The sequence below is a fragment of the Paramormyrops kingsleyae genome, chromosome 9 (assembly GCF_048594095.1).
Source record: "Paramormyrops kingsleyae isolate MSU_618 chromosome 9, PKINGS_0.4, whole genome shotgun sequence".
NCBI lineage: Eukaryota > Metazoa > Chordata > Actinopteri > Osteoglossiformes > Mormyridae > Paramormyrops > Paramormyrops kingsleyae.
The window spans coordinates 13,079,543-13,106,853 of record NC_132805.1 but is presented as its reverse complement, the minus strand read 5'-3'; the positions used below and the strand labels follow the sequence as shown (position 1 = coordinate 13,106,853).

Sequence of the window (27,311 nt, the reverse complement as noted above, 5' to 3'; positions counted from 1 at the left end):
ACGCGTCCGGAACGCAGACAAATGGGCAGAAATCCAGGGATCGGGAACACGGGGTTTAATTAACCCCTTGGGGTCGGCGGTCCCGCCGGCGGGATCTGACAGAAATTTCGCAAAACCGTTTAAATAACTCCGAGTTTTTGTCATATACACATTTTAAAAATACTCTCAGAAACCTTGGACGGTCTACTTTTCAAATATATATAGGTAGAAACTAAATATATTTTTACAGCTTCGTGATACGAATTGAAAGAACAAGAGTGACTGACTTAAGCGTCTGCGTCTCGAAGCGGCTCTGATCGCCCACCCACTTGCAAGTCGCGCTATTCGCATGATAATAACATGATAATCCGACAGTTAGTATTGGGTAAAGAAATATGTGAATACGCCCATTGTGACCGAAATAAACAAGAGCACATGTCTGGGTAGTGTTTACACTGATCGGCTACAATATAGCACACGGATACGTCTCTGCCGCAGATGCTTTGCGCCAGTGTTGCCACTTTCAGCAGCGAAGCTCATACCTGCGTTCATGGCTCAGTGGGCTAAGCCTGTGTGCCTGCAATCACGTGGTCGCCGATTCAAACGCAGCGTATTTAGAACGTGAATAGCGATCTTCCGCTGAGAATGGTCCTAAACACTTGCGATACAAGTAAAACAAAGAAAGGTGACACGACTTGCTTTTTTGCCTATTTAACCTAATTTTAAAAACTTTAATACTTCTGACAATGGAAGTTTTGAAAAGAAGACAGATAACGGATTTAGTCAGTGTTTTTTTCATGATTTTACATAATGATTTCAGCGAGATATAAACTGAAATACAAGAGAAAGATATGCGGTCGACGATGCCCTCGTCCCCAGAGCGTTAATAATAGTCACTGCATCATATTTATCACTTTCTATATTTATATAGTAACAGTTTTTCATTTTTCATTCCATCTACCAATAAACTGTGAAAGGGATTTTATTGTTGCTACTTTTCTTGTGTTTCAAACTGCCTTTCCAAAGTGATGGGTGTGGGGTGCAGTGACATTCCAGACTGATGGGCCATTGGTAATCAAACTACATAAAATTTCAGAATGTCACTTTCACCTATGTGTAGCCAACCCCTGTGTCTATAAGTTTCAGAGCTCAAAAGTCTTACCTAGAAATGTCTATAATGTGATTTTTTACAATTTCTCAGCATGTCTGAAAATAGGTTTTTGAAAAGTATATGTTTAAAGTTGATTTAAACAAAAAATAGAATAATAACATTCTAAGAGGTCTCAGATTATTGGTGCTGAATAAAAGCAAATGTATCACTTTGGGATAAATGTTTTTTAGATAGGTGAAATATTTTAAAATGTCAAGGCATGTCAGACTACCTCGAAAGTGGAAAAAAGGCCTCAGGCCCCAGGGGGTTAAAGACAGAGCACGCAACAATACAGGCTGACAATACAATGACCGGACTGGGGAAACAAACGGAAACGCGGACTAAATACAATGGACTAATTGACAACGATCAGGAACAGCTGGTAAACACGGGGAATCCACATGCGGTTAACGAGGGGCCGTGGCACACAAGAGGAGCGGACGATCGGGGCATGACACTAATAACACTAGAACCGCCTTTTCCTTCCCCAATGAACAAGCAAGAACTACTTCGGTGTATGCAGCCCTTTTGTTTGCGCTATTGTGTTGTTAGCTGCTGTTATTAACACTAATAACACTCAAAAAATCGTAATGTTCATAACAGAGTGGCTGTTCTATCCTGAAACCGTAAAGCTGGAAATTTATAAACTTAGTATGCATTTTATAAAATGTTTAATAAATAGAATTAGTCGTTTATTGGTGATTTCATGTTGGTCGAAGTTTCTGCTTTTTAACAACTGTATACGTTATTTTTTATACAAATCAATTCAAGTGAAACTAAAATGCAGTTTTCAACTGAAGCAGCTTATCATTCCTTTGCTTTGTTACTCGGACAAATACAAAACGAATGATTAAACATTATATGCGTATGTTTTCTAAATAAGACGGCGTGCCCAATTGCCCATACCTAAGTGTAATAGCGATTAAAGCAATCTATTCTTTTAGTATTTATGTTAAAGCAACACTTTTATTTTATTACTGTTGTGGGATTAATCTTTGGAAACACTTAAATTTAATAAGCACAAAAACATATGACATAAACACGAGTGTATTGTGGGTTTTACGGCTTTTTTGGAGGTCACCGATTGAGCTGCTGTGAGATCTTTACTGACTGTCTCGTTGTTTTGATGGGTTAGCGGTATACTAATGCTACTGCCTATTAACAAAAAACAAAGGTATGATACGCTGAAGTATATTGCAGCTGGTGTAAGGAGCGCCGGTTCTATTGATGATAGGACCTTCCAGAAACAATCTCGGACCATGAAATAGGAAGGCAATTCACTTATACTGTAGCTTACTAGCGGAATCAGTATTTTTCCGCACCGCGAATGTAACATTTTCCTTGGGTTTCACGTGTTTGCTGTTTGTGGGCCTATACGCCTTCTTGGGCCACTTCTGATTGGTGAGCATGACAGGCACGCGAGAAGCACGGCACTTGTGATTGGTGAGAATGACTGTCACACAGGGAACACGGCATGAATTTGTAAAAGTATTCGCACAGCAGTTTTAAACCCTGGGTCCGATGTGCTGTATAATATATATCCTAAATCGCGATTTTTGAGACTTGCTAATCGCGTTGTTTAAAATCGCGATTTCGATTTGAAATCGATAAATTGTGCAGCCCTAGAATAGACCGTTTGTAATTTTTTGTTCAACTGCACTTTATGTAGCAGCGGTAATGTTTTGCAAGTAGTCAGTTATGGTGTTGTGTAATTTCATGTTGAATTTGTGTTTGATATATTTTTTGTGTCCGATATATTTTTTGTGTCCATCAGTGTAATGCTGTGTCAGACCTAGCGATGATGATCATGTTTTTTTTTTATCATTCTGAAGCAGAACTTTAAGTCTATGTTAGAAAGCACAAGTCGTATCGTCATTCTGAAGAGAGTTTATTAGCATTTTTGTACACCCGGTTCCCTCAGCAAATATTGTATGAGGAAACTGATTGGGATTTCAGAAAATCGGTGAAAAACAAATGTATGTCACATCATAGTGGGAGTAGGGCTACCTGAATGCAGGCTAGGGCTGCACTGCTGCCTGCACACTGTCCTCATCCTGCCATCTCCCTGCTGCCTGCACACTGTCCTCATCCTGCCATCTCCCTGCTGCCTGCACACTGTCCTCATCCTGCCATCTCCCTGCTGCCTGCTCACTATCCTCATCCTGCCATCTCCCTGCTGCCTGCTCACTGTGCTCATCCTGCCATCTCCCTGCTGCCTGCACACTGTCCTCATCCTGCCATCTCCCTGCTTCCTGCTCACTGTCCTCATCCTGCCATCTCCCTGCTGCCTGCTCACTGTCCTCATCCTGCCATCTCCCTGCTGCCTGCTCACTGTCCTCATCCTGCCATCTTCCTGCTGCCTGCTCACTGTCCTCATCCTGCCATCTTCCTGCTGCCTGCACGCTGTCCTCATCCTGCCATCTTCCTGCTGCCTATTCACTGTCCTCATCCTGCCATCTCCCTGCTGCCTGCTCACTGTCCTGCACACTGTCCTCATCCTGCCATCTTCCTGCTGCCTGCACACTGTCCTCATCCTGCCATTTCCCTGCTGCCTGCTCACTGTCCTCATCCTGCCATCTTCCTGCTGCCTGCTCACTGTCCTCATCCTGCCATTTCCCTGCTGCCTGCTCACTGTCCTCATCCTGCCATCTTCCTGCTCCTGTGCCTCTCCTGCCTTCTGCTGACCACCACTTTCCTTCGTACACATTGTTTGCAAAACTGCGCCTATACTTTTAGTGAAATGTTCTGTAGCTCTTAACACTAATATTTCCTACTTACTCTTCTTTTACCAGCAAAATCTTATCTATATTTAACAAAACAGTATCTGGACTATCAGATCAAGCTTCTAAAAATGTCTATAAATATGAAATTGTGGAATGCAGAATCAATACCACTAAAATTCAAATAATAGGGCTTATTATTTGCTAGCTAGTTTTTTTTATGTTGCCCATATACATTCACTTAAAGGATTATTAGGAACACCATACTAATACGGTGTTTGACCCCCTTTCGCCTTCAGAACTGCCTTAATTCTACGTGGCATTGATTCAACAAGGTGCTGAAAGCATTCTTTAGAAATGTTGGCCCATATTGATAGGATAGCATCTTGCAGTTGATGGAGATTTGTGGGATGCACATCCAGGGCACGAAGCTCCCGTTCCACCACATCCCAAAGATGCTCTATTGGGTTGAGATCTGGTGACTGTGGGGGCCATTTTAGTACAGTGAACTCATTTTCATGTTCAAGAAACCAATTTGAAATGATTCGAGCTTTGTGACATGGTGCATTATCCTGCTGGAAGTAGCCATCAGAGGATGGGTACATGGTGGTCATAAAGGGATGGACATGGTCAGAAACAATGCTCAGGTAGGCCGTGGCATTTAAACAATGCCAAATTGGCACTAAGGGGCCTAAAGTGTGCCAAGAAAACATCCCCCACACCATTACACCACCTCCACCAGCCTGCACAGTGGTAACAAGGCATGATGGATCCATGTTCTCATTCTGTTTACGCCAAATTCTGTTACCATTTGAATGTCTCAACAGAAATCGAGACTCATCAGACCAGGCAACATTTTTCCAGTCTTCAACTGTCCAATTTTGGTGAGCTCGTGCAAATTGTAGCCTCTTTTTACTATTTGTAGTGGAGATGAGTGGTACCCGGTGGGGTCTTCTGCTGTTGTAGCCCATCCGCCTCAAGGTTGTGCATGTTGTGGCTTCACAAATGCTTTGCTGCATACCTCGGTTGTAACGAGTGGTTATTTCAGTCAAAGTTGCTCTTCTATCAGCTTGAATCAGTCGGCCCATTCTCCTCTGACCTCTAGCATCAACAAGGCATTTTCGCCCACAGGACTGCCGCATACTGGATGTTTTTCCCTTTGCACACCATTCTTTGTAAACCCTAGAAATGGTTGTGCGTGAAAATCCCAGTAACTGAGCAGATTGTGAAATACTCAGACCGGCCCGTCTGGCACCAACAACCATGCCACGCTCAAAATTGCTTAAATCACCTTTCTTTCCCATTCTGACATTCAGTTTGGAGTTCAGGAGATTGTCTTGACCAGGACCACAACCCTAAATGCATTGAAGCAACTGCCATGTGATTGGTTGATTAGATAATTGCATTAATGAGAAACTGAACAGGTATTCCTAATAATCCTTTAGGTGAGTGTAGGTTTCACTTATAGTAATATTTTTTTCAGAGCATAACATACGTTAGACCTTCTTATGCATTAGCCTAACAACAAACCACACAGTCCAAGTGACGAATTAATTTCAGGAAGGCACAATTTATTCGTGATAAAATGAGAATGAAAACATAGGGAGTTCATTTCCTTGGAAAATGACCATGATCGATTTTACCTCACCAAATAAGCCTGGTTTAAATAGAGAACTTTAGCTTATCTTGCTAGTTAACGTAACTAAAGTTGACTGTACCGGTGTTCTGTCGAGTTGAGCTATGTTGTCGAGGTAAGCTATGGTTAGGGCTATCGATTAGCACTACGGTAGCTTACCTCGACAAAGTAGCTCAACTCGACAGAACACCGGCCTCAGAAGGACAATGGTAAGTAATTCAACTTATAAAGCCGTCAGCTTGCATTAGTAGATGAAACACCTAAACAAATAAATGAAGGTTGTAAAATAACACATTTTTAACAGGCTAGACTTCTGCTGGCTACTTACATTTACCAACAGGTCACTCAATGAGAATGAATGACGCAACCGACTGGCTGCTTCTAGCGCCGAGGTGGTTAAAATGGTACGGTCCACATTAGGGGTGTGTGAAATCATTTTACATAACCTCACCTTGTAGGAAAAGTTTATCTTTTTTTTTTTTTTTACAACAAAAGAAAAATGTTAAGACCTTTCCCAGACTGCTATTTTTGTCTCTTTGGGGGGGTCTGGGTCTTGATCGGGGGGTACAGTAGCCCCCAGTACCCCCCGTAATTCGAATCATGGTCATAATACATGGAGACCCTGCTTGACTCTACCAACACTTTACTCGGGCTGTATCGAACTGATCCTTTCTTCTCTTACAGGTCATATCTCTGGAGGCATCTCCAAGAGGACAGCACCACTTAAAGCTAAGGAGTATTTCTGAACCTACATAGAAATACATACATCACATCAACCTCCGTAAGACCTATATTCCTATAACAGTATAAACAGCACTTCTGGTGTTTAACTTTACAACTCAAAGTATTGGATTGTTACCATTATTCTGCTTTTGTTTGCTCTTATCAACAAAATCAATTTAGTCCTCTTTTTCTTTCAACTTAAAGTCCATGTTGTATTACAACGTAAATGTGCATTTTGTTCTCACACCTGCTGTTTACAAACTGTTTACACATTTTTTTTTTTTACATAACCTAACAGAATCCAAAATGTTCCCTTTAAGGAGAATAACGTGTTGGTGGTCTGATCAGTCTACCCCATCATGACTTCTTGACCTCTCCTTCCTTAGTTGGTGTGCCAGGTCTTCCTACTGTTGACAGTGCAGGTGATTGCTTTGGAATGTCGTTCTCCTCAGGTCGACTGTCTTCTGACGGCACGTCGTCTACATCTAAAGGGCGCGTTGATGGAAAATTCTCTGGTTTTCAGCAAGTGTCGTGGATTTATCCTGAAGGTGCTACCATCAGGTGCTTGTATTACAAAGGATCTCGGTTTTTTGTGACTTCTCAAGACGACTGCTGGTTGCCAGTTGTTTCTTACCCACACTGTCTCTCCTTCTGTTAAATGTGGCAACTGTTTTGCTCTGCGCTCAAAATAATTTTTCTGTTTCCACTGCTTGTCCTCAATGCTCTGATATATGTCACCATACAATTGAGGTTCTAACAGCTGTGCTAACGTAGGCAGTTTTGTTTTTAATCTTCGTCCCATGAGCAGCTGAGCAGGTGAGTTTTAATCCATCTAGGGGTGAGTTTCTGTACTCCAGTAAGGTAATGTATGGATCACTGTGCCTTTCTTGGGCTTTCTTCAGCAGGTTTTTTACTGTCTGGATTGCTCTTCCTCTTTGACCATTTGACTATGGGAATCTCGGACTAGATGTACTACGAACGAGCTCCTAGTTCACTGTGAACGTTCTGAATACTTCACTTGAGAACTGCGGACCGTCGTCTGACATAATGTCAGGAATCCTGTGTTGCGCAAAGATATATTTGAGAGCTGTCACAGCATATCCACTTGTCATCTTTTTGAGTTTAGCAATCTCAGGAAACTTAGAAAAGTAATCGACACACAGTAAGTATTCACCTTGGTTGTAGTAGAACAAGTCTACTCCCACTTTTGCCCATGCTCTGTCTGGAATGTCAGGGCAAATGAGTGGTTCTTTGGTGTTATTCTGCCTGGAGTGTTACACACAGCACACTTTACCACAACACTCTCTATTTGCTTCATCATGCCTGGCCAGTACATGACATTTCTTGCCTTCACTTTACATTTGACAATGCATAGGTGAGATTCATGAACTTTGTCCAGCATGTCTGATCTTAAGTTGTGAGGAACATCAAGTTGCAAGTTCTTGAAAATTAGACCATCAGAATAGGTGAGCTCTTCCCTAAACATCCAGTATTTTCTTTTGTCTGCTGGAACTTCTTGTATTTCTGCAGGCCATCCTGTCGTTACTATGTTCATGACCTTCTGCAATTCTTCATCTGTGACTGTTGCCATCTTGAATGCATTTAGCTTTCTGTGTGATATTGGTAGGTAAGCTGACAAAACATTTACATGTAACTCGTCCCCCAAGAGTGGCTCTAAATGTTCTTTCAGGTAGGCTCGGCTCAATGTTTCTGCTATGTGCAACTGCTTACCCGGCTTGTAGCTGACACGTTGATCATTGGGTTGTGACCTCAGGAGCATTGTTTGTAGCCTCGCAGGAGCTTTGTGAAGTGACTTTCTAAAAACAATCTCTAACGGCTTATGATCTGACTCCACTTGTACTGTCTTACCATAAATGGTGGTTAATCTTTTTTACAACTACAGAAAATCGCTAACAGCTCTTTTTCTATGTGAGTGTATCTTAAATGGTCATCAAAGTACTTCAGCACTGGGGCATTGCTTACTAGTGACTTTAGGCGTTCAAAGCTCTTCTGTTGCTCCCAATCTCCCAATGCCACTCTACCTCACTTTCTAAGAGCTTTCATAGTGGTGCACTCACATCGGAGAGGTTTGGCACAAACTTTGCCAGATATTGAAGCATAGCTAGAAACCTCATCAGTGCAATTTTGTCCTTTGGCTCTGGCATGTTCTGTATTGACTCTCTTGGTCTGGTTTCAACCCATCTGCAGTCAGAATATGTCCTAGATGTCTGACTTTGGTCATCCTGATTTTACATTTCCCTTTGTACAATTTGAGATTAATGCTTCTAATTCTGTCTAACAACATGGCTTTGTAGAGATATTGTGAGTTTCTTGGGCTTCACTACTGTCACCATGCTATCACAATAACTCTAAGATCTTCCATTTTTTCAGTTCATTTCTGACACTCTCCTTCAGTACTACAGGCACCTTCCAAGGTGAGTGAATGACTGGAGCAACCTCTGGGTATAGCTGGATATGGTGCAGTCCTGCTACATATCATAGACCAGTGAACATGTCTTTAAACTTGTTAAAAATGTTTTTTTTTTTTTTATTTTGTGTTTGTTCCCAACATTGTAAACTCTTTTGATAAGTCCCAATTCTGAACATGCTTCTACTCAGGATCGCTGGTAAATCTAGCTCTACAATTTGGAATTCTAGCCGAGACTGATCTTCTTTGCTATTTACACTTGAGCATAGCCGTACCCTTTGGCTCCATCTTGCGGCCAGAATATGTCACTAACTTGCAGTTTGAGTTCAGTAGTGTTTTTTTTCTTTTTGACAGTTTTTTCAAAGTCTTTGTATGGCAGCATGTTACACTCCTGTACACACCTGTACCAGGTATTTGGTGTTCCTGATTAGCTGGGAGCTGGGAGGGAGCAAGAACATGGACAGTCCGGGGTTCCCGGAGGACTGGGTTGGGAAATACTGGTCTGATGAAACAAAAATGGAGCTTTTTGGCAATAAACATTTTTTGGCGTAAAAAGAAGGATGACTACAGTGGTACCTCAGAATTCAAACTTAATCCATTCAGAACTCCGGATCGAATCCTAAAAAGTTCGAGTTCTGATTGAATTTTCCCCATAAGAAATAATGGAAAACAAATTAATTGGTTTCCGGCCCCAAAAAATGACACCGAAATATGTTTTTTTTAGTATTTAAACACAAAATGAACCGGATAAAACAAGGAAAATGAGAAATGAGGTACCACTGTATAATGAAATTAACCTTATCCCAACTGTAAAATATGGTTGATGTTCTGTGATTTTGTGGGGCTGTTTTTCCTTCAAAGTCCCCGGAAACCTCGTTAGGGTACATGGCATTATGGACTCCATGAAATACCAGGACATTTTAAATCAAACAAATACTGGGCTGTCACTGGATCTTCCAGCTGAACAGTGATCCTAAGCACATGTCCAAATCAACATAAAAATGGTTAGCTGACTACAGAATTAAGCTTCTGCAATGGCCATCTCAGTCCCCGAACCTGAAGCCCATTGAAAACCTGTTGGTTGAGCTGATGAGCAGAGTGCACAAGAGATGGCTTAGGACCCTGGATGACCTGGAGAGACTCTGTAAAGAGGAATGGATTCAGATGCCCTGCTTGATATTCTCCAACCTTATTCAATTCAATTTTATTTATATAGCGCATTATCACAACATTACATTGTCTCAATGCGCTTTACATTTCTGCCTCGTAAGGACCCTCCATTGAGTAAGCCAAAGGCAACGGTGGCAAGGAAAAACTCCCTAAGAGGAAGAAACCTTGGGAGGAACCAGACCCAAAGGGGGAGCCCATCCTCCAGGGTCTGGCAGATGAGTCAAACAAACAAGATGAAATGACTAAGCTAATACAGGGGTTGAAATATATGTTTCAATGCAGCGGCCGACCGGTGCAGGCACGTGGTGCTTGATGCACGATGGCAGGATTAATAGAGGCACAGCCGCAGGGAAGGATGGCGAGGCATCGTGTTGAGCCAAGGGCAGGCAGGTTAGAGGGTAGTTGCCGGTGGTGGAGGTAATTGTCTTGTAGGCAGCAGAGGCATAAATTCTTCAACGACATTGTGCTCCAGGGAGCACACCCCAGAAGGGGTGAGGGAGGAAAAATTGTGTATTAGTAAGAAAAAATTGTGTATTAGTCACCGTTGAGGAAACCTAGAGGCAGTGCAAGCAAACTGATCGAGTGCAATATTCGTCTAGGCTCCGGCAGATCTGGGTATAGCAGCATGAGAAAGAGGGAGAGACAGGCGGGAACACAGGCATGGGGACTCCCTGAACATCAGCACTCTAGTGTAGAGCTAGAGTGACAGCACTGACGCCTCAGTTTATCCAAAGCCAATGACACCGATCCCCACCCAGCTCATCACCTCATACTGTTAGTCTGACTGGGAGTGAGCGACTAGCTGGAACCAGAACTAGGTTTCCTATACGCTAAGCTATACAAGTGCGTTTTTAATCTAGACTTGAAAAGCGAGAGTGTGCCTGAATCCCGCACATCCGCCGGGAGACCATTCCACAGCTGCGGCGCTCTGTAAGAGAATGCTCTGCAGCCTGCCGTAGCCCTGTCTACTTTAGGAACTAATAGATATCCTGCTCCTTGTGAACGAAGCAGGCGAGAAGGGTTGTAAGGGACCAGAAGATCATTAAGATATTGTGGTGCATGTTATATAAATGTTATAGGAGAAGACTCAGTGCTGTTATACTGGTAAACGGAGGTTGTACAAAGTTTTAAAAGCAGGGGTGCCAATAATCGTGGCACATGTGTTTTCGTTAAAAAATTATTCATAATTTCAAATTCAAAATTATTTCTTGATGAAGAATTTTTTTTTATTTCAATGAAAGGTTGGATTTTTTCAGTATGATATGAAGCTGCTTCATGCACAGCTAAGTCGAGCTACGCTTATAGCTCAATTACGGCATTTAATCGGACTACTGTTCTTGTCCCAGTATACATGCATGGGAGGGTAATCAATTTATTGACCAAAGTTTGTCCGACTCGCTACGATAGGTGGTGAATTGGCTCCATTCAGCTTGTTATTATTGGGCATTTTCCGGTGACCTAATACATCACAGACTAAAAAAATAAAATGAATAATAATAGATGCCTGGACAAATAATGTGACACAAGCTTTAACTGTGATCTGGTGGGAAGAAGTGATCCAAGAAGGTCAGGATAGCATAACAATAAATAAAGTGTTTTGTGTAATACTTAGTATAGTAATATACTATGACAGCAAGGAACTGGAAATTTTTCAAATATTGCAATGTGATTTTGTCGTAATACTTATTGGGGTTTTATGAAAAAAAAGGAGTCTTCTCACGAACCCATCTTAAATTGTTAAATTAAACATGTTAAGTGTCACGTCCCGCTCCGTCCGCTCCTAATGTGTGCCACGCCCACCTCATTACCTCGTGTTCAATCCTGATTCCGATCACCTGTGTCCTATTGAGTCTGGTCTGTCTTTCCTATTTAGTCCTTGTCTGAGTCTGTCTCCGGTAGATCCGTCATTAATGTTGCCTGTCGTGCTTCCCAAGTCCTGTTGTCCTAATAAACCCCCGTTTGTTCCTGACGTCCTGGCTCCGATCGCCTGCTTTCCTGCTCGCTTGCCCGCGATCGTGACAGAATGACGGATCTCCCCAACAACGCTGCGCAGCAGCAAGAGGACGTTTGGCTCGTCCTGCTACATGAAGTAGCGCATTGGAGAGGGCTGCCAGAGGTCCAGGAGGACCCAGCGATGAGCGACCTGGTGAGCCAAAGCTGGGATCGCCTCCAGGGCGTACAACCGCACACGGAGGAACGCGACTTCGCAGAAGTGCGTGTCCTGCTGCGGCAGCTGGCCCTTCGATTGGAGGAGAAGAGGCTCCAGCCGCTCACCTGGGCGGAGGCAACCCCGCCTCCGCCTACAGGAACCGGGCGGCGAAAGAAGAAGAGACGCCGGGGAACAGGCGAGGAAACCGCCCCGACGCTCTTCGTAGGGGCGTGCTACCTCGCCGCAGCGCCTCTTCAGGCCGAGGCTCAGGAGAAGCCCCTCCTGGCTCAGCAGACCCCGGAGGTCTTTACCACCGCTTTGCCCCAGAGACCATCTGCCTCGCCTGTTCAGGACGGCCGCCTGGAGTGTGCGAGGATCGCAGCGGTGTGGGACGCGATTCCGCGGGTGCCGAGAACCCTTAAAGGGGCTTCGCCGACTCACTCGGCGCCTCTCCTGCCGCCGATACCAGACATGCAAGCTCCGGAGCAGCCCGCGGCTGCACTACCTGCTGCTGATGCCGCCGCTCTGCCCGCGGCACCGCCTGCTGCTGCTGTTACCGCCGATCTGCCCGCGGCACCGCCTGCTGTTGCTGTTGCCGCCGATCTGCCCGCGGCTGCGCTGCCTGCTGCCGATCTGTCCGCGGCTGCGCTGCCTGCTGCCGCCGCCGATCTGCCCGCGGCTGCACTGCCTGCTGCCGCCGCCGATCTGCCTGCAGCACCCCTTGACCCGCCTGTCCAGCCCGACCCGCCTGTCCAGCTTGACTCGCCTGTCCTGCTCGACCCACCTGACCCGCCTGTCTTGCCTGCTCTGCCTGCAGTCCCTGCAGCTGCCACCACTCTGGCTGCGGCACCCGCCGCGGTGCCCCCTGCTGGCCGCGTGCTGGCGGCGCCCGCTGCGGCGCCCCCTGCTGGCCAAGTAACTGCAGCGCCTGACGAGGCGCCCCCTGCTGGCCGCACACCCAAGGTGCCCTCCGGGGTGCCTCTTGCTGGCCACGTGATGGCGGCGCCCGTCCTGCCGGCACCTGAACTGCCTGTCTCGCCTGTCCTGCCGGCACCTGAACTGCCTGTCTCGCCTGTCCTGCCGGCTCCTGAACTGCCTGTCTCGCCTGTCCTGCCGGCTCCTGAACTGCCTGTCTCGCCTGTCCTGCCGGCTCCTGAACGGCCTGAGGTGGCCGTGGTTGCGCCCCCTGCTGGTCGCGTGCTGGCGGCGCCCGCCAAGGCGCCCCTGCTGACCAGACACCCAAGCCGCCTGCCCAGGCGGCCCCTGCTGGTCGCACACCTGTAGCTGCCTCCTCTCTGCCTGAGGTGCCCGCTGAGGCGCCCCCTGCTGGCCACACGCCCGCGGCCCTGCCTGAGGCCGCCTTTCCCGTCCTGCCCGCGGCCCTGCCCGAGGCCGCCTTTCCCGTCCTGCCCACGGCCCTGCCCGAGGCCGCCTTTCCCGTCCTGCCCGCGGCCCTGTCCGAGGCCGCCTCTTCCGTCCTGCCCGCGGCCCTGGCTGCCCCGCCTATGGCCACGCCTGTTGGCCCTAGGGAGGCTCTGACTCCCTCGCCCTTACCCCGGCAAGGCCAACGCCCCCCAGGACCCCGCCTGTCGGTGTCCCGTAAGGGACGGGGACATAGGCGTCGGGCCCGGGTCCCGCCCGCCCTGCCCCCTGGCTCGCCCGTTCGGCCCCTGGCTGTGGCTCGGTGGCTGCCTGCGGGTCCTCCGGCTCGGGGTCGGCGGTCGCCGCCGGGTCCTCCCCTGGATCCTCGGTGCCGGTCCTCGGTCCCTCCTCCGGCTCCATGTCGGTCGCCTCTGGGCCCCCCTGCTCCGGCTGGGCGTCGGACGGCGCCTTCGCCGGCTCCGGCTGCGCCTCCGCCTGCCGCGGCTTCCCCCTCCTGCCCGCCTGCACTGGTGTTCCCTCCTGCTCCCTCCGTGTCCCCTCCGTCACTCCCTCGTCCCGTTCCCTTGGCCCCTGGGTGGTCCCCTCCGGTTCCCTCCTTCCTCTCGCCTGCGGCCCCTCCGGCCGCTGCCCGTCGCCCGCCTGGGCTTCCTCGTGCTCCCCTTGTTCCTCCTCCCTTTCCGTTCGTCCTGCCTGTCTCTCCTTCTGGTCCCTTTGTTCCTCCTTTTGGCACTCCTGGCCCTTTCGTGTCGCCTGTGGGTGTTCCCCCTGTGTCTCCCTTCTTGATCTGTCTGTCTGCCTTCCCTGTCCTCTGTCAGGTCCTGTCCTTCTTTTCGTCCCTGTTCTTGTTTTGCGTCTCCGTCCTGTTCCCTGGTTTTGGTTGACGTTCTGTTTTGTCTTTCAGGTCCTGTTCCCCGGTTTCGTCCCGTCCGTCGCCTCCTCTCTGGCGCGCCCGGTGTGCGCGCCTTTGGGGGGGGGTTCTGTCACGTCCCGCTCCGTCCGCTCCTAATGTGTGCCACGCCCACCTCATTACCTCGTGTTCAATCCTGATTCCGATCACCTGTGTCCTATTGAGTCTGGTCTGTCTTTCCTATTTAGTCCTTGTCTGAGTCCGTCTCCGGTAGATCCGTCATTAATGTTGCCTGTCGTGCTTCCCAAGTCCTGTTGTCCTAATAAACCCCCGTTTGTTCCTGACGTCCTGGCTCCGATCGCCTGCTTTCCTGCTCGCTTGCCCGCGATCGTGACATTAAGTTTCTTCCTGTTTTATTGAATTATTTATTGCAGGTTTTATTTATGTATTTGTTTGTTTCAGTGATGCTGTACATGAGTGTGGTGGTGCAGTGATTAGCACTGTTGCCTCACACTACTGGGACCTGGGTTCAAGTCTACACCAAGGTTCCAGGTGTCTGGCATTTGCTCCCGTGGGGTTTCTGCTGGGCACTCTGGTTTCTGGGGGGTGTAACCCCACCGATAATGACAACTAGCCAATACAACCCCCCCCCCCCCCTGATAATCAGGTCTCCCCCTAAAAGGATGGAGACCTCAACAACCCCCCCCCCCCCAAACAAACAAAGTTTGATTTAAGCAATTAGTGCAGTTTACACAAAGGTCAAAATGCAAGTCATCATTAAAAGAATACATAACATAACTGTAATACGTTAAAAATCAATTATGGAATTTAATAGTATTCATCTTGTGTTGCAACTCACCCAACACTTCGAAGGTGACATGTTGGACTGCAGATTCTCCTGAGGCTTTAATGTTTATCTGATATGACCCACGATCATTCAGAGTGAGACTCTTCATCTCTAGTGATCCAGTAGTGATGTTGAAGTTGATTCTCTCTCTATAGTCTGGGTCTATGATGGTGTTGGTACCATCAAAAGTAACTAGAGCGGAGCCATTCACAGTCCATGTTATAAGCGTAAAACCATTATGTGGGTCTGTAGAGACTAAAAACTGCACTGAGTCGCCCACGGTTCCTACATCAGGCTTCAGCACAATGGTCAACTGCAAACTTCTGCAAGCTGCGAAATGAAATAAACACAAGAAGGAAATAATCAGACATAACGTGCCTTGCAAAACAATTGAAATTCCCTTACAATGATCAGATATGCCTGAATTACAAATTATATATACACAAATTCTTCCTGTCAGTATTTCTATTGCAAACACATAGCCTCTCACAGTAAGTTTTTGTAATTTTTTTGTGTAAGTCAACAGACAGACAACTAAAAATGCCGCTTGCATAAGTAATCATCCCCGACACATTCTTTGGTATAGTCATCTTTTACCTCAATAATAACTTTAATCAGCCCTTTCCCACTACACCAGGCACAGTACTTTTGCTACAAAAAATTTGGTACATTCTCTTTTCCATTGACTTCCAGTCCAGAACCAGTTCCAAAATTATTACTTTGGTACTTTGGGGTGAGACATGCAAACTTATTCATTGTCAACTAGCTATGCAGATAGGTTACCTCTGAAACCACCGTCTTGAAAAAGTTATGAACTTAGAAAGCAATGATAAATAAAAATGTAAAAAGTAATAATAATGTATGTGTGAACACACACACTATACTGTCCAGAGAGTATGAAGGTATGAAAAGTCTGCTGTCTGTTGCAGTCCTTATGATGTGAGAATTGCATGTGCATAACATGCAATGTTAGTATTAATGGTAACACTTAACTTGACGGGGGCACAAATCAGGAACAAATATAGCAGATGCGTCATAATTTTTTAATGATGAACAAACATTAGATCAGTATTTCACTTGTGTTATTACTTATTCCTTCAGTAGTTAGTAACAGACAGTAACAAATATGGTAACTGCTTTAGATAAAAGATGCATCACGATAAACAAACATGACATCAGTATGTAACTGAGACTTAGGTTGTGGTTAATTAATACTTAAGAGCAAAATACTTTATTTGTGCCCCTCAAGTAAAAGCGTTAACCTTTTGAAAACCAAAAACTTAAAACCATTCATTTATTTTCTATAACTACTGTGATGTTCTAGTGTGCAGTAATCTTTTAACTTTTAAGATAGATAGATAGATAGATATTTATATAAAAGACAGTCTCACCTGCAAATATAGACAGAAAGAAGGCTGTAAATGTTATCCTTTCCATCACGATGGCATAATGCATGTGTGTGTGAAAGACTCGAACTTTGTTCCTCTAATGCACTTCCTTGTTAGCTGGATAATATGCGATATCATCTTAGCACCGTCATTTGGAAGACGAGGGCAGACTAATGTACTCCCCCCCCCCCCTCCCACATTGGTTTACACAAGGCCCTGTGCTCCCAGGAATTATAGTTTTTTCTCCATTGCTTAAGCAAAATCCTTGAACAAGTTATCTTTCTGTGAACACTACAGTATGTTCAGTCATTCACATCAATATTGCATTTATTCAAAGCATATTAAGCAATCCCATGGTGTTCACACAAAATTCAACTGTTTAAGCAATTTATGCAACTGTATAAGTACAGTTGTCTCTGATTGGCCCAGTGTTACACTGAGTAAGCTTTATTCATCAAAATGAATGGCAAAATGGATATATTTTGTTATTTTAACATTCATTTATTCATTCTCTGCCACTTATCAGGCCTCCTTCTTCAGCCTGTCAGCTCCCTTTACCACTAATGTTCTTTTGTTTTTTGTTTTGTAACAGATGTACCAATTAAATGGCCAGTGAGTATACAACTTACATTGCGGGTAACACAAGATCTTGTATCGTTAGGTCCGATCCCTCGGAGATATAGCCCCGAATATTTTAGCCCCGATGCAAACCTTCCTTTAAAAAAAAAGTAACCTAGAAACTCCCCTGATGTAGCCTAAGATAAGTTCCATGGGCGTGTTTTAATTTTAATCACATTTTACGAGACGCTATAAGGAAGAACTGAATTCTTAGCCAGCTTTCCTGCATAGAGCATACGCTTCCGAGATTTCGTAAAAGTTTTAACAGTTAATGCTCCAGTTATTATTTGGCACACTGTGTCCTTTGCAAAAGGAGTAAAACTTCATGAAACGAGGAATATGTGAACTTGTTTACTATGGGAATTAATTCTCTTGTACTACTTTTAATTTTACCTGCTGGTAAGTATTTTTTTTCAGTCGTCCCTTTTCGTATCTAATGGATTTGTAAGTACAAATGCTTAACAATATACAATACATAGAATTGCAAATGCTGTACTATGCAGAACGTTGAGTAAAACCGTGCAAACCTACTGAGACCTGTAGACCGTATTTTTCAGCTTTCGTTAGAATTTTGATTGGGCACTTGATTATTATAGTACGCTTTAGTAGTACTCGATAGTAGCCCACCTTTTTTTTAATGGAGTTACTTGTCTCCAGTGGTTTGGAATAAAAGCGAAACCGCCGCCCATTATATGAACGTTCATTTATAGGCATGTATACTTTACTTTCTTCAATAATAAAAAATATTACATATTTAACACTGGTAAGCAAAAAAATTGCACACCGACAAAAGAAAATATGTTAACACTTTATAATACAGTAGTTCGGTAGTTAACAGGTAAATATGCAGGAAGTAAGCAGCAACAAAGGAGTAGCGCTTCATTAACACCTAAATTGGTACTATTATCTACTAAGGAGTTATGCTTAATTACTCAATAGGTAATAGTGAACTAATTATTATAGTAGTTCTCTATTACTTCATTAGGAACTATTGAGTATTGCTGGTCTCATTGGGAATTATGTATTAACTATGGATTATTTCTAATAACTACTAGTTCATTACTCATCAAATGAACAGTGCTTTTTTTTGGACTAACAGTAACTTACAGGCTACTGTTCTCAATGGTTTTTGCCATTTTTTTTCCCTTGTGTTTGTATGGCATACAACTTATTCTACAAAATATTACTGCTTAAAATATGTATACAGTACCTACATTTTAATTATTTACCTCACTTCAGTCCGTGTGCCAGTGTTTTTCAAACTGTGCTTTGAAGTCCAACTGAAGGGATGGTCAAACAGAGACTCGTGTTTTGCCACATGATGTGCTCCACCACATATTGTTGATCTTTTCTAAACATTAAGAAATTAATGTATGCATTTTAAATAAGGAATGAAGTCTTACTAATGACCTAAATAAAACTAATTGTAACTCATTAGTAATGAATGTGGTGTTACTGACTTCTTCCATAGTAGTTACTAAAGAACAAGAACAGTATTATAAAGTGAAACACACTGTAACTCATTAGTAATGAATGTGGTGTTAGAGTAAGCTATTTCTTTCACAAACATTTACTGAGTTCTTTTTAAGCGGTTAATAAGAACAATGAATGTTAACATAGCTTATTTGTTTCACTTAAACATTCATGTAACACTTCATGACACAACAGCATAAGTTCATTTTAAACATTTAATTTGAAGCACGTTATATTAACATCACAACTTAATTTTTTAAATCAAATTACTTTACATTGATTACACATCCATCCCATTAAAACTATTTACACAGGGTATTGCTTTCTGCATGTAACAAACGTCCAAGTGGTCCATCCTTGTGTTTTTGGTCCAGCCAGCAGGTCCACTCAATCGGTCTTTGTCCGCTGACGTCACACTCGCTATAGCCGCAGTGTATTGTGGGTCAAATAGCCATTTTGGTTGTATAAAACGCAAGAGCGAGCGTTTGCGTCCGGTTTTATCTTTGGTAAGATGGGGGTACTCACTCGTGCAGTGTGAAAGGCTGTCATATTAAATCACATGGTAGAAATAGCAGAAAGGTGGACCAGAACATTAGATTTTTTCGGTTTCCCACTTGGAAAGGAGGATAGGGACAGCAGATAATGGAGGTAACAAAGAGGCGTCGCGTGGCCTGGGTCGCAGCGGTGAGACGGAAGATCGCTTTCAATGCGATATCTCCCTTAATGCGTGTTTGCTCTCGGCATTTTCATAAAGGCAACTAAGATGTTTTTTGTTTAAGTAATATTACTGAAAATGCATTTTTTGTCTTCTAAAGTTGATATTCGCAGCATTTCACACTGCACGAGTGTCCCATCTTACCAAAGATAAAACCGGACGCAGATGCTCGCTCTTGCGTTGTATACAACCAAAATGGCTATTTGACCCACAATACACTGCGGCTATAGCGAGTGTGACGTCAGCGTAAGTATACTTAGTATTTTATCTGGGTAGTTACTGTTTCGAGTTAAACAGGAAACCATAGATACTTCCCTGTGCAGAATTATTAAGCAAATTATTATTACTATTAAAACAGACCGAAAAGGGGCTTTACGGAGAGCAAAAAAAAAAAGCTTTTTTTTGCATTTTTAGTTTTTTTGATTATATTCACTTCTTCCCTTTGATTTCTCCAAGCACCGTTTGAGATCTGCTGTTATCATGAAACATGATGTGGAGTATGAGCCAGAGTTACTACTACTTACCCTCAAAATTGTCTGGCTAAGCAAGGAATCTGGCTTTGTGATACAGGCCCCTGGATCATATTCCATCAAGATTGCTAAATAAATCTGTGCTTAACTGAATTAACCTGGCTTGAATTAGCATTGATTCCCACTTAAAGCCAAACCCATTCCATTAAAATGATTCAACCTCACCTTGTTCACGTTAAAGCAAATGGTTAGTTCATATGGTTACTCCAGGCCAGCTGTTTCTGGTGTAAAAAAGAAAAGGGGTTCTACCTACAGTAGTACATAGGTGTACCTAATAAAGTGGTCATTGAGTGCAAGGCAGAGGAGTTTTCCTGTCCTCCCTCTACGGCTGTGTTTCCCACAGACAGCATACATTTTTTGTGGTAGGGGGCTTTGAGAGAACAGACATGTGGACTGTGTGACAGGGAACTCGGAACGAGGAAAACCTGGACTGGCTGTGGGTCCCTAAGGAGCAGATTGGGAAAAACTGCTGCAAGGGGTTAAGCTGATCTGAGCCTCATTCCATCCATAGATGAAAGCCTGATGAGAGACACACATGGACAGAATTAAATATTGTGGATGAAGATTGTTACCTGAAAGAAAATGCAACCCATCCTCCAAACTAGATGGAGAGAGCAGATGTAGTTAAAGGACGTACACTCAAGCTGTTCCCTGCTAGGAGAGGATCATTTGGGGAGGGGCTCTCTATCACATTGTCATTCACCACTCAAAATTGAATATACAATCAGGCCAATAGGTTTCTGGAATTGTGACCTTCCATGTACTGTACAATTAAGAGACCATAACAGTAATATCAGCTGTAATCTAACTTTCTTCTGTAATGTGTGTTTATTTCATTTTGCAGCTTGCAGAAGTTTGCAGGTGACCATTGCGCTGAAGCCTGATGTAGGAACCGTGGGCGACTCAGTGCAGTTTTTAGTCTCTACAGACCCACATAATGGTTTTACGTTTATATCATGGACTGTGAATGGCTCCGCTCTAGTTACTTTTGATGGTACCAACACCATCATAGACCCAGACTATAGAGAGAGAATCAACTTCAACATCACTTCTGGATCACTAGAGATGAAGAGTCTCACTCTGCGTGATAGTGGGTCTTATCAGATAAACATTAAAACCTCAGGAGAATCTGCAGTCCAACATGTCACCTTCGAAGTGTTGGGTGAGTTGCAACATACTGATGAATACTATTAAATTCCATAATTGATTTTTAACGTATTACAGTTATGTATTCTTTTAATGATGACTTGCATTGTGACCTTTGTGTAAACTGCACTAATTGCTTAAATCAAACTTTGTTTTTCATTGGGGGGGGGGTGGGGGGGTTGAGGTCTCCATTCTTTTAGGGAGAGACATGATTATTGATTATTAAATCATCAGAGACCAAAACACATTTTTCCAAATCAGTTTTTCATGCTGATTCCATATCTGTTTTCAGTTTTTTTCCTGTCACGTCAACTTTTTGATTTATGAGTAATGCTAGTTAATACTATAATTGCAAGTATTGTGTTCTAAAACAATAGCATCACTGTAGTATAGGGTAAAATATTCTTTAGAGCAAAATTAAATAAACAACAAAAATAAAAAAATTGAAAAGTGTTTGTTAACCACCATTGTTTCTTCAAAAACGATTTGAGTTTGATTGTCTTGTGTACACCATGTCTGGATTGTCGCGGTACAGCATCCAGAAGTAGTTGGCCATCATTCTTTCACTGTAACCAGCTGCACCTTCTCCGTACTCCACATCACCTTCTACAGAATCAAAACCATCATGTGGTGGTACACGAACAGGCAATTAATCATCATGAGGAACAGGCCTGATTGCAGAATCTAGGCTGGGATATACAATTTTTGTATTCTTGTATTTGTGCGGCAAAAATAGCAGTCGTTAAGATGGTCTCATGGTTCCCTCCACACCATCAGAATTCCAAATGGCATTGCTGCCTTTCGCCGATTTAGCCAGTCACGGAGACCTTTTGAACAACTGGTACAGATGACGTGGAGCCCAAGATTTATATTTAATACAATGATAACAACTGAAAGCCAACACAGTTGATGCTGTCTGTCACCTCCGCCTTCGATTTCCAGGTCGATGACCCAGAATTCAAACTCGAGAGTATTTTAGTATTTCTTTTGCAACAATTTGAGAAAATAAAAATTTGTCGAACGTTACGTCAACAAAACGAAACCTGAGGCACAACTACCTATGTTTCCCGCCAAACTAAGTTGTATACACAAGACACAGGCATGTGCACTAGGTCAAATTAATTATACTCAAATCGCAACTAGACAAGTATCAATAAAAAATACATCAATATCTAGTCACCTAGAGAACGGTGATGCTGTCTATAAGATAAAAAACACAGACAACTCTTGTAATACACTTAGGCAGACTACATGTACATAATATCATACTACATATAGCTTCATCACAAAAACTTGACGTGCTAGAGGAAAACTAAACACAGATTTGAAATCAGCATGAAAATACTGCAAAACCCACATAAAATTACCTCTGATGAAAATGACCTGTTAAGCTGTGTTATAGCCTCCAGAAACCAGCAGGGGACCGCACAACAACATGGAAACAAACTCCCAACACATGGAGACTTGAACCCAGGTCCCAGCAGTGTGAGGCAACAGTGCTAATCACTGCACCACCACACCCATGTACAGCATCACTGAAACAAACAAATACATAAATAAAACCTTCAATAAATAAATAAAACGGGAAGAAAAGTAACATACTTAATTTAACAGTTTAAGATGGGTTCGGGAGAATACTCCTTTTTTTTTCTTCATAAAACCCCAATATTTATTACAACAAAATCACATTGCAATATTTGAAAATTTTCCAGTTCCATGATGTCATAGTATATTACACAAAATATTTTATTACTTGTTATGCTATCCTGATCTTCTTGGATGTCTTCTTCCGACCAGATCACAGTTAAAGCTTGTGTCACTTTATTTGTTCATGCATCCATTATTATTCATTTTATTATTTCTTAGTCTGTGACGTATTAGGTCAACCAGACAAAGCCCAATACTAACAGTCATGAACAAACACTAAGGGCTTCAGACACTAGGAGAGACTAGGAACAAAGGTGAAACAGAACAGAACCATAAAACTAAAGCTTAGAAGGGATAAAAACAAAGGCAGACAGCGAGAACCAATACAGAAATACATAAACATAAACATGGGTAAATTCCACCATGGGTAAGTGCCACCATACTTCCAGAAAGGGCAAAGGAAATTGTGTGTGTGGTTCTACCAAGTTCTCCACACTCTGTTCCAATTGACATGCCTACTTTTCAACATCCCCATTAACCTTTCAACACACCTACTGTACTAAGCTTTTGATACGTCCAGTACTCCAACCTATACTTGATAGCAACCGCAGTCACATAATTGCGTAGCCTAGTGTAAGTGCAGGCGGATTCTCTTAACACTTCTGTTGTCTTTTTCAAGGTCCTTATGACTTTTCCTTCATACCTTTCCTTCACCTCATACAATTCGACTGCAGCCTGGGACTGTTGAGTCTGTGTGTTCACCCTTTCCATTCAGTTTAACACCAAAATGATGGATCGATGTTAAAAACAGTCTAAAGTCTAAAGGCCTTAGACTTTATTATGAATAGTCATACATGGATCTACAGTTTACATTTTTTTATGTTTGTCTTATGTTGTTCAAGTTGCCAGGTCATGTATCAAACACAATCTAGACACACAATCCACACACTATATCAGTGTTTCTCCAACCATTCCTCTGGGACCCCCAGACAGGGCATGTTTCCCTGGGAGTTGGAAGGCAGTGAAAACGTGGTAACCCACAATCCAATTCAAGGGGTCTGTGCAGGTTTGTACCAGAGTGTACAACCACAGTGTTTATGTGTGTAAGATATGGCTCAGAATCGTAACAAAAAGGAAAACAGAAAAAAAATCCAAGGGAAGACACAGGACCCAAAATGACCAAATAGTCAAAGGATTTAATAAGGATAATAAAAAGAATGCGACACAACATATATATAATACATGGCTGTCAGTAATCAGTAGTGTAGGCGGTGCGGGCATGTAGTGTAGGAAAAATACAGAAAACGAAAATCAAATACAAAACAAAACCATAACAAAAACAAAACAGCTGTTGTATAGCCTCTTGGTCGCCTACTGTACAGTTGCTGTGCCAGGCTGTGATGCGGTTGGTCAGGCTGCTCTGTATCACTGCTTTGTATAATTTTGCCAAATTATGATGTGGGAGCTTGACTTCCTGTACTTTCCTTAAGAAATATAAGCTCTGCTAGGCTTTCTTTGTGAGAGCAGATGTGTGAGCAGTCCACGGTAGGTCCTCTGATCTCGACCCTGAGAAATTTGAATTTGGTCAGTCGCTCCACTTCAGATCCCTATATGTCTGAAGGGGTGTGTGCTTTCTTCTTTTTTGGAAGTCAGTGATTATTTCTTTGTCTTGTTCTTGCTGAGGGTTCGGTCATTCTCAGAGCACCATGCTGTTAGTATTTCTACTTTGTTTCTGGTGGGTGACGTGTCATCTTTAGCGATTAGGCCAAAGACTGATGTTTGGAAACTGAGTATGCTTTGTAAAAACATAATTTTTCTAAATTTGACTGATGGGGTTTTTCATCTGTCATCACTGATCATTTCATGGACCTTGGACACATGATTATCTTTCAGGCAGAGGAAGTTGGGGAAGCAGTTATGGACAGCTGGAAAGATGCTAGATTTCAAAATACAGCATAAGGGAAAAAATAAAAAATGCCACAAGGTGTTTAGGATGAGAAAAATGTTTATACATCTGAATAAAAAAAATCTATTTTCCAGATCTGACAATTACTTTTTTATCTGGCATCATTTATAACTTTCTCCATTTTGGGACAAAGTAGGACAATCATGCACTGCAGTAATGAATTATCTGATCAAATAGAAAAATATTCTGATAAACATTTACAGTATAAAGTAATTCTGTAGTCACAGTTATATCACTATTTATGTTACATTTTAGCACTTTTCACTGCTCTTTGCTCTTTCCATTTCTTTAAATATGTTTGACCTGCTTGTGGGAGAAACAACATTAACATATAATGTTACATCTGTACATCTTCCAACCTGGTGTCCTGTTCAGGGTCGCAGGGGGCTTGAAACCTTTTCCAGGAAGCACAGGGTATGAGGCTGGGTGCACGCTTGGCTTTTTGGGTCAGTTCCAGGCATGGAGTGGGACTGATTTTCAGCCTGGGAGTTTTATGCACAGGACCAGCCCATTTTGTCCTCATTCTAGGGGAACTTAAATAATGATAAGAGAAATTATGACATAGTTCAAGTCTTATTATCCAAAATTATTACTGATATTTCAAGAAAAAAAGAAATAATGAATAACATATTGAGCTGTTAAAGCAACCTGACTTTTTTTGATCCCGCCTGCTGTCTTTCTAACATCCATCATTTGAGAAACTTCCAGTTGTGGCACCTGCACCTCCAAGCACTGCGCTCACTCAGTTCTAAGTAATAAGCGATTACAATGACACCTGTGCTGTGTATTTGCAAGTTTGTCTATGTAGAACATTTGTGATCTATTGTGCGTGTGTGTGTGTGTGCGCATGCGCACGGGCACACTCGCTGGTTATGAATCTGAAGTGTTAGTTTTACAGCTTTAAATTGTAAAACATTTCTTTTATGACCGGCTCATTTTTTTATTTCTTAAATAACAATTCTCCTGAGTCTCCTGATTGGCCATCTGGGCCTGGTTAATTCTAAAAGAAAACAGTCAGTTAGTCATTAATAAAACCAATTGGGGCAGTGTATGGTTCAGCAGGTTAAGTCTCTGTGCCCCCAGCTCTATGGTGTGTGTGTGTGTGTGTCAAGGAGAGTAAGGTGGGGTAGGAAAAAGAGAATTTATCCACAAGGGATCAATAAAGTATTATTATATGCTCCCTTGATGTATGTGGGCATTTTCACTGCAGTGTTTTAAACAAGCTGCATCTTCTATGTTCTATTTTGGGGTATTCCTGTAAACACAGCATTACAGTGGTCCAGGCAGGAAAAGCTTAAATGATTGGTCTGCTTCTTGGCAGCTTAATTGGTCTAGATTGTCTATTAATTAGTTGAAGACTGGGCAGGATAGTGAAGAGAATCACATGACAGGGGAGTGAGAGGATGGCACAGGAACTTAATCTGGATACAGGAGTGGAGGCAGGTTTAACAAAATGGTGTGGAAAAATTAAAAGATGTGTGTGAGCTTCATCTCAAAGAAAACATAAAGGATGAAAAACATGTTTGGGGTCTTGGGAAGGACTAAAACAACACAGGCTCATCACATGCCCAAGCCCATGACTCTGCGTAGTGCCACATCTCTGCTCCTGTGGCACATGCCCTACATTTAATTTGTAAATGTGTTCATTTTGTAGCCAGACCATATTATTTCTGTGAATTTCTTGGGGATGTGACTGTCTTTCAGGCAGAGTAAGTTGGTGAAGCAGGTAGGGGCAGCTAGAGAGATTCTGTTTGACCTCATTTAAAAATGCGGTATAAGGAAAAAAAATGTCACAAGGTGTTTAAGATGAGTGAAGAGATGTTTGCACTTCAGAATTTAAATGAAAAAATATTTTTCTAGATTTGGCTGATGAGGTTTTTCCATCTTTCATCATTAAAATGTTTATACTTTTTGGATTAAAAGCCACAAACCATAATGCAAAGCTCACACATATTTACCTCTGTGTTCAAATCTACAGCACAAGTGTCTGATGTCATAATACAAGCCAATGCCACTGAGCTAGTGGAGTTCAATGACTCTGTCAGCCTGACATGCTCCGCCTCTGGTTCCTCTCCCACGTTCCATTGGCTCAACGGCAGCTCTGACATCATAGTCAGTGAACGAGTTCATCTGAGTGCTTACAATCGCACTCTCACCATTAGTCCTGTTTTGAGAACTGATCAGAAGCCAATATACTGCAGTGTGACCAATATCATCAGCAGTAACACCAGCCGGCCTATCACCTTTAACGTCAGCTGTGAGTTTGTTCAATTTGGCATGCTTATGTTCAGAAAGAAATGACTGACTATATGAAACGATTGCTTCACTGAAATAAAGAAGTTGCATGATGTATTTAAATAAATCAGAAAGATGGATATACTGTACTGTTAATCTGACCCACCTGAAAAATCAGCAACGTTTTGCCTGAATTTATCTATCATTTATTTGTAATTATCTGTATTTCAAGCATGTTCTGCTCATGATACTCATAACCCAGCTACTCTGAATATCAGTTGTTCATAAAATTTTGTTTTCGCCTTGATTTTAATTGGTAATGTACTGTTAGCCTGCTTTTCTGCTCAGTCAAGCTTATGACATTGACTTATTACTTAGCAGCTGACTGTTACATCGTGTTACAAGTGTACAAATGCCAGAATAGAAATTTCCCCCTGGGGCCAAGTAAAGTATATCTACTTACTTACCTACTGTACTTACCTATCAACCTGTATCCTCATTCATTTGGCTGCTTGATCAATGGAGCAGATAGATTTTCTTGAGGCTCTCAAAGTAGGTCAC

At 42.9% G+C, this 27,311-nt stretch overlaps 2 protein-coding genes across 3 annotated transcripts in view; one reads left to right on the top strand and one right to left on the bottom strand.

Moving 5' to 3' along the window:
• LOC111841718 (cell adhesion molecule CEACAM8-like) overlaps positions 1–16,537 on the bottom strand; it is a 38,330-nt gene extending 21,793 nt beyond the window's left edge. For both annotated transcript variants that reach the window (XM_072716366.1, XM_072716367.1), the window contains exons 1-2: positions 16,424–16,537; positions 15,045–15,362 (exon numbers count right to left, since the gene is read on the bottom strand). In XM_072716366.1, coding sequence (XP_072572467.1) covers positions 15,045–15,362; positions 16,424–16,487 — 382 coding nt within the window. In that variant the 5' untranslated portion in view covers positions 16,488–16,537. The remainder of the gene's footprint in view (positions 1–15,044; positions 15,363–16,423) is intronic.
• A 669-nt stretch (positions 16,538–17,206) lies between these two features.
• Positions 17,207–27,311, top strand: part of LOC111839438 (cell adhesion molecule CEACAM5-like) — a 30,288-nt gene continuing 20,183 nt past the window's right edge. The window contains exons 1-3 of the mRNA XM_072716365.1: positions 17,207–17,437; positions 20,601–20,918; positions 26,494–26,772. Of these exons, the coding sequence (XP_072572466.1) occupies positions 17,395–17,437; positions 20,601–20,918; positions 26,494–26,772 (640 nt within the window). The 5' untranslated portion in view covers positions 17,207–17,394. The remainder of the gene's footprint in view (positions 17,438–20,600; positions 20,919–26,493; positions 26,773–27,311) is intronic.